Source organism: Notamacropus eugenii, chromosome 3 (assembly GCF_028372415.1).
Source record: "Notamacropus eugenii isolate mMacEug1 chromosome 3, mMacEug1.pri_v2, whole genome shotgun sequence".
NCBI classification, from domain to species: domain Eukaryota; kingdom Metazoa; phylum Chordata; class Mammalia; order Diprotodontia; family Macropodidae; genus Notamacropus; species Notamacropus eugenii.
The window spans coordinates 231,359,592-231,373,900 of NC_092874.1; the positions used below are offsets into that span (position 1 = coordinate 231,359,592).

The 14,309-nt window shown below is 47.5% G+C and overlaps 1 protein-coding gene across 2 annotated transcripts; it reads left to right on the forward strand.

The window, feature by feature from the left end:
- The first annotated feature begins 1,002 nt into the window (after positions 1–1,002).
- On the forward strand, positions 1,003–8,074 carry PA2G4 (proliferation-associated 2G4). 2 transcript variants are annotated; one of them, XM_072655004.1, is made up of 14 exons: positions 1,192–1,437; positions 2,201–2,301; positions 3,048–3,176; positions 3,422–3,527; positions 3,676–3,745; positions 4,030–4,122; positions 4,830–4,893; positions 5,135–5,213; positions 5,313–5,391; positions 5,526–5,659; positions 6,177–6,271; positions 6,432–6,559; positions 6,710–6,763; positions 6,975–8,074. In XM_072655004.1, exons 3-14 carry the CDS (start codon positions 3,122–3,124, stop codon positions 7,038–7,040), a joined length of 1,023 nt encoding a protein of 340 aa, XP_072511105.1. In that variant the 5' UTR covers positions 1,192–1,437; positions 2,201–2,301; positions 3,048–3,121; the 3' UTR covers positions 7,041–8,074. The 2 variants fall into 2 exon arrangements, with proteins under 2 accessions (XP_072511104.1, XP_072511105.1); XM_072655003.1 differs by lacking the exon at positions 2,201–2,301 and having other exon boundaries at positions 1,003–1,437.
- The last annotated feature ends 6,235 nt before the right edge of the window (positions 8,075–14,309 follow it).

Genomic DNA, 14,309 nt, shown 5'->3' on the forward strand with positions numbered 1-14,309 from the left:
CTGGCCCAGTGTGAGATGGGCCTTCTCTGCTGAGCTCCAGTTATTCTGCATGCGGCTTCTGTATGTTAGTCCTTGGCACGTGGCAAAACAACGTCAAGTGCAGGTCGTGTCGTCCTGTCCTCGAAAACCAAGGAGGAACCCAAACAGCCTCCTCCACTAGACTGTGAACCGTTAGGAGCTGGGGCTGCCTTCTGATTTGGGGGCACCGCCTGGCTGGCAGGAGGTGCTTAATAAATGCCTGTACTGACTGAAAAGAAACCCCACCAGGGCGCCCCTAGGCCGTTCCGCCTCGGGACAGTTCTCGCCAGTTTCCCTAAGTGGAGCTCAAACTGGCGCTCCGCCCCTGCCCCCGTTCAGGCCACGGCATCACGTGCTACCGTTTACTACTAAGCACCTGATCCGGTACGTCGTCCAAAACCACGACTTTGGGCTTCAAAGGACCCGGCATCGGAGACTTAGTTGGGCCCTTTGCTCCCCGGGTGACTTGGGCAGACCACCTGGCCCCTCCGAGCCTCAGTCGTCCTCCGTCGGTCCCAGGCAGCTCTGGAGCCAGGATCAGCTCTTCGGGACCCGCGGCCGGCTGCTACGCCCTCCCAAAGGCCCTCCTGGTTCAGGCGAAACTGGCTCAGCCGGCGCAGGTAGCCCCGGAGGGAGGCAGGTAGGGAGCTCCGCCCCTCCTTTCCCTTCCCGCCCCTCCTCTCCCCTCAGGGCCCCGAACCCACCCAGCCGGCCCAGCCGGCCCTACCGGCTAGCCTCCGAGGAAGCTACGTCCGCGAACAGGATTCGGGAGCCCGTGCCTTCCTCCGGACACACCCAGCCACCCGGGCCCCAGGGCTCCTCCGTACAAGGTCCCGCCCCCCTACCTGTCCCCGCCTCCTGTTACGCGAGTTCCTGCAGCCATGCCCTCTGGGAAATGTAGTTTTCCTTTTAACCGAGAGGGCGGGACGCTCCCTTCTCTCTTCCTCCCACTTAACACCAGCCCCGCCTTCCTGCCGGCCCACCGACTCTTCCCAGCGTGCCCGGCGTGAGGACAGGCATGCCAGGCAAGGCCCTGGGGCCTGACTCGGCGGGCGCGAGGCAGGCCGGGAGATGTAGTCCACCTGGTGCCGCGTATCACTGGTGGCCCGCGGTGGCGGAGACTCGCCATCCCAGAGTGCCCTAGGTGGGAGACCGCGCGCTTGCTCGCTCGCGCCTGCCCGCCCGCTCGCTCGCTCGCTCGCGCTTTCTCGCTCGCTAGCTCTCCCTCCTCCCTCACGTACCGCGGGGGCTCCGGCCACAAGCGAGGCGGCTGAGCAGCAGGCGACCGTGACGGCGGCGGAGGCGGTAGCAGCAGCAGCGGCGGCGGGAAGATGTCGGGCGAAGACGAGCAGCAGGAACAGACGATCGCCGAGGACCTGGTGGTGACCAAGTACAAGATGGGGGGCGACATCGCCAACCGTGAGTGCGGCCCGGGGGGCTGAGGCGGGCGGGATCCAGCGAGGGCGAGCCTCGGGCTCGGGGTGTGCGGAGGAGCCCGGTCGGGGCCGAGCGGGGGACCGGGTCGGTTGGGGCGCCGGGCAGTTGGCAGCAAGGGAAGGGCGCGCCCCTCTCGGGCTCCGGGGGCCTCGAGGGAAACGGCGCTGGGGCCGGGACGTGGGCCGGTCCGCCCAGGGGCCAGGGGTCGGGCCGGCCACTGCACCTGGCCGGGGCTCCGGGGCCGACCCGGGCACGTGTTGCCGAGTCCCCCATGCGGAGCGCTCCCTCCTCCCCTGCCGCCGCTGACACCAGCTGCCCCGCCACGTGCTTGGCTGGGGCCTTTTCTTCTCGGTGCCTCCGCCTTCCTTGGGGGGCTGCCCCGGCTCGGCTCGGGCCACGGGGCTTCCCCCGAAGCTTTGGGCTCCCGCAGCCCGCCCGCCGCCCCGGAGCGACGTCCCAGGGCGCTCCTCTCCTGCCTTCCTGCCCTCCTCCCCAGTCCCGCGGAGCCACCCCGGGGACGTCCCGCGTTAGCCCGGATTTCCCCGGGAATTGACATCTCCTTGGGGGTGTTTGCGGAGTCCCTCTGCACTCCCGCTGCGGGCTTAGGAAACGCCCGGTGGGAAGCAGCTTGTTTTCCGAGCCGGAAGAAGTTTTCCCTTTCTCTGCTCTCGGTGACTTGGCTCGCAGTTGTCCCTCTGCTGTCCCCGCTGCCTGGCAGGTGTCACAATTTCCCACTTCTTTCCAGAAATCCCTTGGACTCTGTCTCAGAACTGCGTCCCCGGCCACTCTCCGGACAGCAGCAATGTCTTTTCTTTTGTCCTAGTGACTTTGAATAGGGTGGTGGAGGTTGGTACTGTCTGTAGGACTTACTCTGGCTTGGGAAAGTCACATTTTTTTTTTTTGTCAGATGGACCCAAATTGGGGTTAGAATATACTCCAAGCTTAGAGATGGTTGCTTCTCTTAAGACCCATCTCCACGTACACATTAAAGCCCCACACTAGGGTGTTTTTTAGAACTTTTTTTTTTTTAGTTTGGCTGTTGGAAGATTGTAGGACGAGGGAAACAATTCTCCTTTGAAAGCCTTAGGAAGTTTGTGAGGAATGGGGAAGCTTTTGTGAGTTGTACTTAACAGACATCTAATTTGAGGGTATTAGGAGGTGGAGGAAGAGGACATTTAACAAGGCATCACTCTCAATATTCAGCTGTCTTCCTTCTGTTCTCCATGCCTGTAAACAATCTTCTAGTTTGCTCTTCTTGTACATGGGTTTTCCCCTGGGTTCTTTTAAAGTTCATAAACTCAGCCCTGCTACATCAAAGATAGCACCTTCCTAACAAGGGAAGGAGAAAAAAAGACCCATGACTGGAGTTATTAAGTCTGTTCTGTTTTGACCAAGAGTTCAGAAGGGAATTATTTTTCTCAGGGAAAGGGGGAGGAACTATTTAGATTTTCCAGCAGCTTTTCTGGGATATGAAATCTGAAGGCCAAGAGTGCAGGACTCTCAATATCCAGGTTATTTTACCAAGATTGTGCTCAGTCCTTGTAAGGGTGAAGTGGTGCGATTCTAAGCAAGGTACCCATCTATCCTACCAGGAGTCCTGAGGGTGGTGGTAGAGGCATCAACCTCAGGTGCATCAGTGCTGGGTCTGTGTGAGAAGGGTGATGCCATGATCATGGAAGAGACAGGAAAGATCTTCAAGAAGGAAAAGGAGATGAAGAAAGGTAAGGAGCCCCTCACTAGTTTCCTAAATTTTTCTCAGACTCATGATCTAAAACTTAAGTAACCATCTCTGGGGTTGAAATACTTGGGAATATAGGTGGGGCAGAGGACCAGAGACCTGTCCTACCTACTTCAAATTGGCTAAGCCTGGGTGGAGTCTCTGGTGAAGGTTCTCTTCCTATTTGGCTTAGGGGTTCTAGAACTAGGGAGAAGCAGGTACTAGGGTTGACAGTCACTTTTTTTACAGGTATTGCCTTCCCTACAAGCATCTCGGTAAATAACTGTGTCTGTCACTTCTCCCCCTTGAAGAGCGACCAGGACTACATCCTCAAGGAGGGTGACTTAGTAAAAATGTAAGTCCCTGAATAGTTAAAGGCTCTCTTCAGCCTTGGTCCAAATTCTCCCCCACTGTGGTACCCAGGTTGATCCTTGAGCCCCATGTAGGGACTTGCCATATGTGGAATTATGTTCTAAACACTTTGCTCCATCTGTGTCTTTTAGTGACCTAGGAGTCCATGTGGATGGCTTCATTGCAAATGTGGCCCATAGTTTCGTGGTTGATGCATCTAAGGTGTGTGGCTTGACCTTTTTGGTACAAGGAAGCAAGCTATGTGGGTGTGGCTGTGTTGCCAAAGTCCTCTCTCACCAAACCCACGCCATTAAAATACCTACCTAGACTTCTGTTTCTACAGGCAGATAAACCAAGACACTGTTTAAAGTACCCCTTCCGTAACTTTGTCCCTCAGATCATGAAGAAAACTGGAAACAGTTACTTTTCCCCTGCTTACTCACTGGGTGGGCATGGCAAGGTGCACTTTCAGGGTTAGGTACTGATTGCTTCTCTCTTATGTGAAGGGCACCCCAGTGACAGGGAGAAAAGCAGATGTGATTAAGGCAGCTCACCTGTGTGCTGAGGCAGCCCTGCGCCTGGTCAAGCCTGGAAACCAGGTATGGCAGCATGGTTCGTACAGTGGTAGGAAGGTTTGTACCTTCCCCTCACCCACCAACCCCATCCCAAAATGATTAACTGCCTCCCAAGGCATGGTTCCCTAATCTCAGTTTTTTGTGGGCCTTCCTAAAACCCACCACTTGTCTCTCTTTTCCTTTCTCTACCCCCTTTGTTGTTACATTGCAATCTGTTGCTTTCACTTTCTTTGCTTTCTCTTTATTCTTCCTTTTCATATGGCACATCACTCAAGTAGGTGAAGAGAGAAATTACTACTTTTGTCCTCCCCTCTGAGCAGCATGGAAATTTTGATATGAATGTAGCTTTAGGCCACAAGGGTGATAGTTAAGAGAATGAAAAAGTTAAAAAGTCATTGTTCTAGGTAGTAATTCTCAAAGGAAAGTCCAGGGACATCTGGGGGTCCTGAGAGCCTTTCAGGGGTCTGTGGGTCAAAACTTTTTTATAATAAACATTTTGGTTTCTAATATGATAAATATCAGTAGATAATATCTATATAAACAAAAATTCTTTGGGACATGCTCAAAAATTTAAGCGTGTAGAGGGGTCCTGAGACCAAAAAAGTTTGAGAAGCAATGCTGAGTAGTTCCCAATTTTTTCCCGTATGGTGGTGGCATGGAACCTTCATTGCTGACTTTTGACTTTGTAAGTTTCTGTCCTCTTACCCTGATTTTGATCTTTTTCCTTCTAGAACACACAAGTTACGGATGCCTGGAACAAAGTTGCCCATTCATTTAACTGCACACCAATAGAAGGTGAGGTTGTGGGTCAGAGGGCCTGTATGTCCAGAATGAATGTTCAGCTAGGAGATAAAACTCAGAGGACTCATCTGGGCCAGCCCAGAGCAGAGAAACCTTGTTCCTGTGTTCAACATCAGGCTCCCTTTGTTTTCTATTCTGTACAACTTCTCTTCAAAACTGCTAAGGCAGGTGGGTTCTGACAACATCCTTCTTGTGAGCAGGTGCCAAAGGCTCACTCTATCCCCTCTATTTCCAGGTATGTTGTCCCACCAATTGAAGCAACATGTCATTGATGGAGAAAAAACCATCATTCAAAACCCCACAGACCAGCAGAAGTAGGTCCAGACCCTCTGTCCTTAGCTAAATCTTTCCATGTTCCTTCCTAGTCTCCTTAACCCCAATTGTTAATCCTCTTGTTTTTCTATTCTTAACAGGAAGGACCATGAAAAAGCTGAGTTTGAAGTCCATGAAGTCTATGCTGTGGATGTTCTTGTGAGCTCAGGAGAAGGCAAGGTGAGTTTCCTCCAGGAAAGAGAAAGAGAACCAACGTTGGAAGGGACATGACTCCTTCCAGTGCTCATGAGGAAGTAAGGTTTGGGTGGAGGAGACCCCAACTAGGGACTCAAGTCTTGTTTGTTTTCTTGTAGGCCAAGGATGCAGGACAGAGAACTACCATCTATAAGCGAGATCCTTCAAAACAGTATGGTCTGAAGATGAAAACTTCCCGTGCCTTTTTTAGCGAGGTGGAGAGGCGATTTGATGCCATGCCATTCACTCTCAGGTGCCAGTCTTGGTGGGGACAGACTGGGGATGGGGAGTGACTCACCCTACTTGCGCACACCCATCCTTCCTTGTGTCCGTGCCTGCCTAGACTCGTCTCCCCCAAGCCAGAGGTGTAGGGAGCAGGCGTATACTCAGTGATGGAGTCTTGAATTCAGGGTGAGAGAGAAGTGTCAGGAGCTGGTGCTGAGAATGTGCTCCTCAGCTCTTTCTCTGAATCTTTGTCCTCAGGGTTCAGCTCAGGTGCTGCCTCTCCCCAAAGCTTTTCTTGATGTCCCGGTTGTTAGTATAGTCTTCCTCCTCAAATTGCCTTGTATTGATGGTGTGCCTGTTGTACTCTCTCCCCTCCCCTCCCCATGTAAGCTCCTTGAGGGCCACAACAATTTGAGGTTATTTGTGCATACTCAGTACCCATCATAGTGCCATATATAAATTAGGAGGATAAATGTTAATTGAATTATTGAAAGTGTAGTCAGAGTGGAATGGGTGCCTAAATCCCCAAATCCTCTTGAATATAGGGCATTTGAGGATGAGAAGAAAGCCCGGATGGGTGTGGTGGAATGTGCTAAACATGAGCTACTGCAACCGTTCAATGTTCTGTATGAGAAGGAAGGTGAGTGCTGGGCCATGGGGTGTCACAAGCAGTAATGTTAAGTGATGTGTTAATTCTTATTCCTTGACTTTGGAACTGAGTAACTTTGGGGCAGGGACTCAGTGTATCAGAGAGCAATCACCAACTTTCCACCCCCCCAACTCTTTTCTGTCTTCCATAGGTGAGTTTGTTGCCCAGTTCAAATTCACAGTACTCCTCATGCCCAATGGTCCCATGCGGATAACTAGTGGTCCCTTCGAACCTGAGCTGTACAAGTCTGAGCTAGAGGTCCAGGATGCAGAACTAAAGGTGAGTAGTGGTGTGGAGGGGGGTGATCCAGGACCTCTGTGTCAACTGACCAGTAAGGAGTATGAGGGAGAAAGGCCCAAGGTAATTCAGTATAGGAAATGCTGAGTTTCTTCCCTACACATCATCTGCTTTTTTTTCCCCTTCCTCTAGGCACTCCTTCAGAGTTCAGCCAGTCGGAAGACCCAGAAAAAGAAAAAAAAGAAGGTTAGTTATAATCCTTGTAGCTTGGGTCTATAACTTTCATGTTGGTTTGCAGTTGTCAAAGAATAGTTCATTGAAGGTGGGTGTGGTCAGACCCTTGTTGGCCCTCATGTAGAACATTGCCAAGTTTGTCTCTTTATGTCCTAGTCCCACCAAATAGACCCAGATACTAACCCACACTGTTAGAGGTTTTTAGTTGTCCTTTCCATTCCAGGCTTCCAAGACTGCAGAGAATGCCACCACAGGGGAAACTGCAGAAGAGAATGAAGCAGGGGACTGAGATGGTTTCTTTCTCCCTAGCCCAGTACTCCTCCCTATTTCCCCTCCTACTACACCCTGGGCTCCACAAAGAGCGGTTCATCTTTTCCACCTAGGACCGCTGGCAGAGTGGGGAACCTCTCCCCCTCATCCCAGTCCCTACAACCAACCTTCCTTCCAATGACTACCAGCTCCAACTGACTCTGGCCTTGGGAGGCTAGGGCTCCTGGCCATCGCAGACTACTTTAAACAGAAAAAAGAAATTGAATAATAAAATCAGGAGTCAAAACCTGTCTTCAAGCCCCTCTTTCTAACTTTTTGTATTGCTCTCTGCTTGGTCAAGGTTGATGGCCCAGCTCTACAGGGAGAGGCAGAAGGCCAATCTAGCTTACGCACCGCCGCCACCTCCCCTGAAATTTTTTACTCTCATCTTTCCTAGTGGTCAATATCTTACTGTTTGGGGTGACAGCCCCATTCTGCCTCTTGAAGTCTTTGTCTTTGCCTCAAAATGGGGTTGGGGAAGTGTCTTCCTCCATTTCTCATTTTGATTCTTATGTAGCAGAATCCTATTCAGATCTAGGCTGTCTGGCCAGGCCCCTCCCATTTTGTAGGAGGTTGGAGCCTATAATTCTGGGATTCTCTTCTGTTGTATGGATCCTCTTGTTTAAATTTTTAGTTTTTGCAAGGACGGGATCCCCTTGTTTTCTCAAAGAACTACAAAGAAATGAACCTTCTCAACTCAGACTTGTTCCTGGAATTGCCCATAGTTCCCAATCTAGAGCTGAAAGCCCCACCTGCCAGTTTGGTTCCCGTGTGTGGTGCTCTAACATCCCTCTTCTGAGAGAGAGGGCAGGAGTCAGGGGAGCAGATTGACTCTTAAGGAGGGGGCGCCTCCTTTCTGAAGCTGTTGACTTGGATTGTACAGATTCTTGGGGCTTTGTGGGTTGTTGTGGGAGGGGCAGTTAGTAAGTGGAGTCTTGGGGAGTTGGGGCTCCCACTAACTCATGGGGTTTTTAAACGCACTGAGATTGCGTCAATAAAAGAAATTGGATTTGCTGATGATTTTCTGATGTGCCATTTGTAATGCTGCTCATTTGGTGATGGGTTGGGGGGAGGGGGTGGTCTTAGTAGAAGATGTGTCTTGGATAAGCAAGTTCCAGTAAACTGGAATGGGTTCCCTAGGATATGATAGCTTCCCACTATCCTAATACGAGGGCCATTTATGCCATCTTAAATTGTATTCTGTCCTCCGGGAGTGATGAAAGAGTAATTTTTAAAATCCCACTAATTTCTCTGGATTAGGATTTAAGACTTGTCTGTAGGAAGTGGGAGATTTATGGTTGTTTAATTTTTCTGGAGTGGAAATGTACTCTTGCTGAGTCCATTTGTTCAGAAATAATAGGATAGCCCACCCCCCATTCCCCCAGGAATGTTCTGTTATTTTTTAAAAATAAAATTGATAAGTAATACTTGTGTTCAGTGTGTGGATGGATTTGGTTGGAGGGAGGGAGGCAGCTAAGTCTCCAGAAGTCCCAACATGTTTATTAATATGCCAGTATGCAAGTAAGACAGTGCCTCAGATCTTCATACTAGACCCTGTTCTACTCAGCATTGTTAGCTATAACATGAATGAAAGGGTGTCTACAATTTTTTGAGAAGCTGGGAAGGATAGCTAATTGTTGGGTGACAGAATTTGGGTCCAAAAAGATCCTGACAAGCTACAATAATCTGGTGCTGTTCCCTCTAATAGGAATAGTAAATGTCATGTTGTTTCCATTTAGTAGTTTATTTCTTTACCTAAGTATGATTGGGGAAGATGCAGAAAAAATTTGATGTACTACACAAGTCTGTTGAAATCAAATCCAACTTGAGGCTCATGAGTTTTTAGAAGTGAGTTCCACTTCTAATACTGCCCCTGTCACACATGTGGGGAGTCCAGTTAGATTCTGGATCAACATTTTTGGAAAAGCACTGAACTGAATTGTATCCAAAGGACTGTAACCATAATGGTGAGAAACCTAGAAGCCCTAATGATGTGAAGAACAGTTAAAGTGACTAAGGATAATTAAAGCAGAGAAAAACTGAAAGACTGTCATCTTCAAAAAACTGGAATAGCAAAAAGGAGGATCTGGTAATCAACTGGGGTTTAAGTCCCAGCAGCTAGAGGGTCCAGTGGATAGGCTGCTGGACATGGAGTCAGGAAGACCCGAGTTCAAATCAGTCTCAGACACTAGTTATGTGACTGAATAAGTAGTTTTAATTTGTGAAGTCTCCCTTTGTTTCCTCAATCTCTGAAATGAGGTGATGATAGCATCTACATCCCAGGACTGTGAGGATAAAGTAAGGTAGATGGTATTTATAAAATGCTTTGCAAACCTTAATATATTATTATAGATGCAATATATATTTATAAATATATAATAAGTGCTATCTAGTTAATATTACTCTTACCACCTTGCATGATCTTATTAAAGTCTTGTTATCTATGCCTCAAGATTTTGAAGAGGAAGGAATCTTAGAGAGTATTCATTTTCCTCCTCTGTAAAATAAGGGATCATCTCTAAGGTCTATTAAAGCTCTAAATTCATGGAGCCCTGTGAAGTGTTTTAAGTACCATCCGAAGATAATTAGATTTGTTTTGCTTGACCCTAAAGGGCTATTCTAGAAGCCATAAATGAGTGGAAGAAGATGGAGAAAGGATGACTTTGCCTAAGTCATTCAAGTAGCAAAGACATTCCAACACAGGTCCCCCAGCTCTGTTTAGTACACCAGACCCACTGATTATGGGTCAAAGTATGGGGAAACTACCTAAGGAGCAGAACTTTCCAGAAGAGGAATGGGCTATTATGTTCCTAATTAGTACAGCAGATCTTCATAGATGCCTATTTGGTGGGGACATTTGTAGTTGAGATTCATTCCTCAAGAGGCTGGACTAGGTGATTTCTTGTTTCCTTTATTTCCTAGGGAGACACAGCAGACAGAGGTGAAAGGAGCCGGCATTTGGGGATTTTATTCACAAAGGGTAGGGAATGATGGTGTGTCATAATCGGTTCCTATTTTGAGGGTCTTAGGTATTATGATTTTAGCTTCGCCAGTTGGAATTTCTTTTCGTTTATAGAACTGAATTTAGTTTTTATTCTGAATTTAACAACAACTATAATGACCAGTTTGATTTTTTTGGAGGAATGAATAGCTCAAGTAGCAGTGATAAATAGTGAGACAAAGACATTAGCTCATGCAGCCCAGGGACTTTCCACCTCGATTTAATGGGGAAACAGGCACCTCAGTTACCTGGGTTTACTGGTAGGTGTGCTATGGTGGGAGCGTGAGGGGCAAGCACTGGTATCTGAAACATCAATGAAAGTGGAAAGACAAATGAGACTGTGTAAAATGCTATATAAATAAAAGCATTATTGCTGTTATGAAAATTCCATTTCTTATGAGGTAGAACTCTTTCTCCTATTTTCCTTGGGGAAGATGATTTCCCTTTAAGTTTCTCCTGATCTCTAATCTGCCTTCCTTCCAACAATTAAGCTTTGAGAAAGCTTCTATAAAAATTGATATTTATGTAGTGGTTTAGAATTTACAAAGCACTTTACAATTTGTCTCGTGTGACCTTTACTACTCACAGGTAGATCTCTGTGAAGAAGATATCCCTGTTTTATAAATGAGGAAACTAAGGCCCAGAGAATGACTTGCCAAGAGGAAGCTTGGTAAAAATGCTCTCTTATGGCCCCTCTTCTCTTGACATCCTCTCACTTTGGCCGATTTCTTCAGCTCCCAGGGGTTCAATTAGGAGTTGATGACTCCTAAATCTCTATCTTCATCCCCATTCTCTCTCCTGAGCTACAGTCCTGCATCCCCAGAGCTCTACTGGACATCTCCAACCAGATGTCCCATAGTCATCTCAAAATCAACATGTCCAAAGCAAAACCCCAAACCCACTTGTCTTTCATATTTCTATCAAGGGCACCACTGTCCTAGTTACCTTTGGTGTCCTCGACATCTCAATCTCACTCTTCCCACTTATCCTATCAGTTACGGAATTTTGTTGTTTCCACCTCCATAACATCTCTCTAGTACATTCCCTTTTCCTCACTCATACAATCACTACCCTAGTTCAGGACTGCATCACTTTACCTGGACACTTGGCCTATAGCACTGGCATTAGTCTCTTTCTCAAGTCTCTCCCCACTAATCCATTCTCCAGAAAGCCACCAGAGTGCTTTTCCTAAAATACAGGCATGATTATGTCAGTCAATAAACACTTGTTAAGGCCTACTATGCGCCAGGTACTATGCTAAGCCCTAGGGATAGAAGGACAGACAAGTCCTTGCCCTCAAGGAGTTTAAAAATCAAGAAGACTACACACAAAAAAGGAAGATTAAAGGGGGGGATACATCAGGGGTGAAAGACAAAAGATAATGTACAAGTCTAAAGGGGTACAGTACAGTTATGTGGGAAATGAAGAGATGACTGGCCTGGACACCCTCTTTAAAATGGAGGTTTTAGGAAGAAGGCTTCAATTCCTTCCTCCAATTGGGGGGCCCCCAAAGGCAAAAGATACTGATGAGATGTGAGTATTTAACCAATTCTGATGGATCCTTACCACCTCTATTAAATATAAATTTATCAGTGTCATTTAAAGCTCTTCACAACCTGGTATCATACTACTTTGCCAGCCTTACTACACATTAAACCTCCACCATCCATTTCATAGTCCTACCAAACTGCCCATTTTGCTAGAATGCCTGGAATGCCCTCCCTCCTCACCTCACAGCCTTTTAGAATACTTCTTAGTCTTCCCAGCTTGTAGTTCGTTTATAGCCATTCCCCCATTCCAAGATTAGCATATGTATGCATGTGTACACTTATGTAAATTTCTTGAGGATAGGAACTACGTAGCTTTGGTTTTAGCACCATGCCAGCCTCTTAATAATATTCTGTACTTCAAGGAGTGAACTATCTACTTGAAACAGGGTTCACAGATGAAATAAATACAGTGTATAAACAAAATAAGTACAAGTTACTTTAGGGGTAGCACCAACTGAGGAAATCAGGAAAGATCTTTTTAAGGAGGTGACAGTTCAACTGAGTCTTAACATCACTTTGTAATCCCAAGAAGTAGAGGTGAAGAAGGAGCATTGGGTAAAAATTTAAGGAGGCAGAAGGTGGTCTGTTGGATACATGGCAAGTAGACAGGTCATTTTGACTAGAGCAGAATGGAAGAAATGTGGAAAGGTTTTAAATGTCATATTGAGGATTTAAGGTTTTATCCTAGAAGCAAGTCACAAGTGCTTTTTGAGCAGAGAAATGATGTCAAAATTGTGCTTTAAGAAAATCACTTTGGCAACAGGTAGAAGACAGATCAGACAGCAGAGAGAAAGAAGGCTGTTGTAATAATCCAGGGGATGAGGGTCTTTACTAGGTAGTGGTCCTGTAAGAGAAGATGTAAGAGAAGGTAAGTGAGGTAGTGAGAAGGTAGAATCAATCAGGCCAGGAAACTGATTAGTGGTAGAACAAGTGGAGGAAAGAGTCCAGTAGAAGACTAGGTTGTGAACCTGAATGATGGGAAGCATGGTAATACCCTGGACATCAGGAGGAAAAGGGAAACTGGGAAAAGGGGAGATGTGTTTGCCTGTCATTATCAGTGTCATAGAGGGAGTCTAATTAGATGGAAGGGCTAGGACTGGTTCTGTTGTTTCTTCCCTATCTTAGAGAATAATATACTGAGGATATGAAGGGAAGAGAAGGCTAGGGGAAATTATTTTACATAATTAGGGTGAGCAAGTAGACATCTACACATACAAGTAGAAGAGGAGAGTGGAGAAGATGCTGACGTTTGAACTGGTCAACACCATAGTTGGGCACAAAAATACAGTTCACTCATCAGGGAGAATTAGTGGGAGGAGTGGAAGGGAAGAAGGTGCAAAATATTTGTTTCTCTTTTTGAGGTGGTGAAGAATGGAGATCTGAGGGGAAATCCGGGGAATGAATGAACAAGTTATGGTAAATAAACGTGATGGAATATTATTGTGCTATAAGAAACGATGAAGAAACATGGGAAGATTTATACTGACTGATGCAGAATTTACAGAAGCAGGAGAACAGGTCGTACAGAGACAGTAATATGATAAAAACCTGTCCTAAATTCCTGAAGAATTAGGAATGTTTATCAGGGTGATTGTCAACCTTTCATCAGAGAGGGGAAGGGCTGCATGATAGAACCAGACACACGCACTGGATGTGCAGAGATTTGTTCTGATTGACGATGCCTGTGTATAACGGGTACGGGTTTTGATCTTCTTTCTTTCATTCCCTATCAGGAAGAGGTAGGCGAGGAGGGGGTAGGGGTGGAATTCGGGGAAAAGGCAGGTTTTTGTGGATTTTAAATGTATGGGCATTTCTTTTTCTTTGCAAAAGAAAGATGAGTTCATTTTGGACATTTTCTTTGAGACTGATAAGCACTGAGGACAGAGACTGAAACGCAAAAAACGAAACTTGTGCCTCTTCCTCTTCCCCGTCCCACTTAGTGGAGTTCACCTCCACACGTGAGATTGGACCATCCACAGCAAAATGGCGGGTGCCGCCAAGGGACTACAACTCCCATGAAACATCAGAGTGAGGGCGGAAATGGCCTTGATTCCCCCAAGGCCCTGTTGGAAAAGGGCAGCTGCAGCAGTATGGGAATAATGTCGAGAAGGACAGTGAAGTGAAAAACGGCGGGGTCGAGATTCTTGTGGACGACACTCGTCAGGGTGATCTCCAGCGATTTTTCGCAAGGACAACGGGTAATCCAGGTCCCGTGAAGCTTAAAAGGGAAAAAAGCCAGCCACCATTTTTCCTTTCCTGGGAAGCTCCGCCCCACCGGAGGGGCGGCCACGTGAGGGGTTTAGGGCGGAAGTGACGACACGATCGCATTGTTAAATAAGACGCGCGAGAAGGATTGTGTCTCTCCTTCCTAGCGCCATCTTGTCGAGTGAGTGCATTCTGCTTTTTCTCCCTCGGAGCCGGGGTCACAATCCGCTGCCATCTGGACTCGGCGTTTTCCATCAGCCCTCCAAACTAACCTTGTTGTTTTACTCTCTCTTTACAGCTCCCACTGCGCCATGAGAGCCAAGGTAAGTGGGGCTGGCCGCGCCTCTGGGGAGCGAGGCCGAAGTGGGGGGGGGAGGGGGGAAGCGGCCTGTGGCTTAGCCCATGGCCGCGCTGGGGGAAGAGAAGAAGAGGAAAAAAGCCTGGGTTTTCGAGGTTGAAAGACTGAAAAGGGGGGGCAAGAGACGGCAGGGTC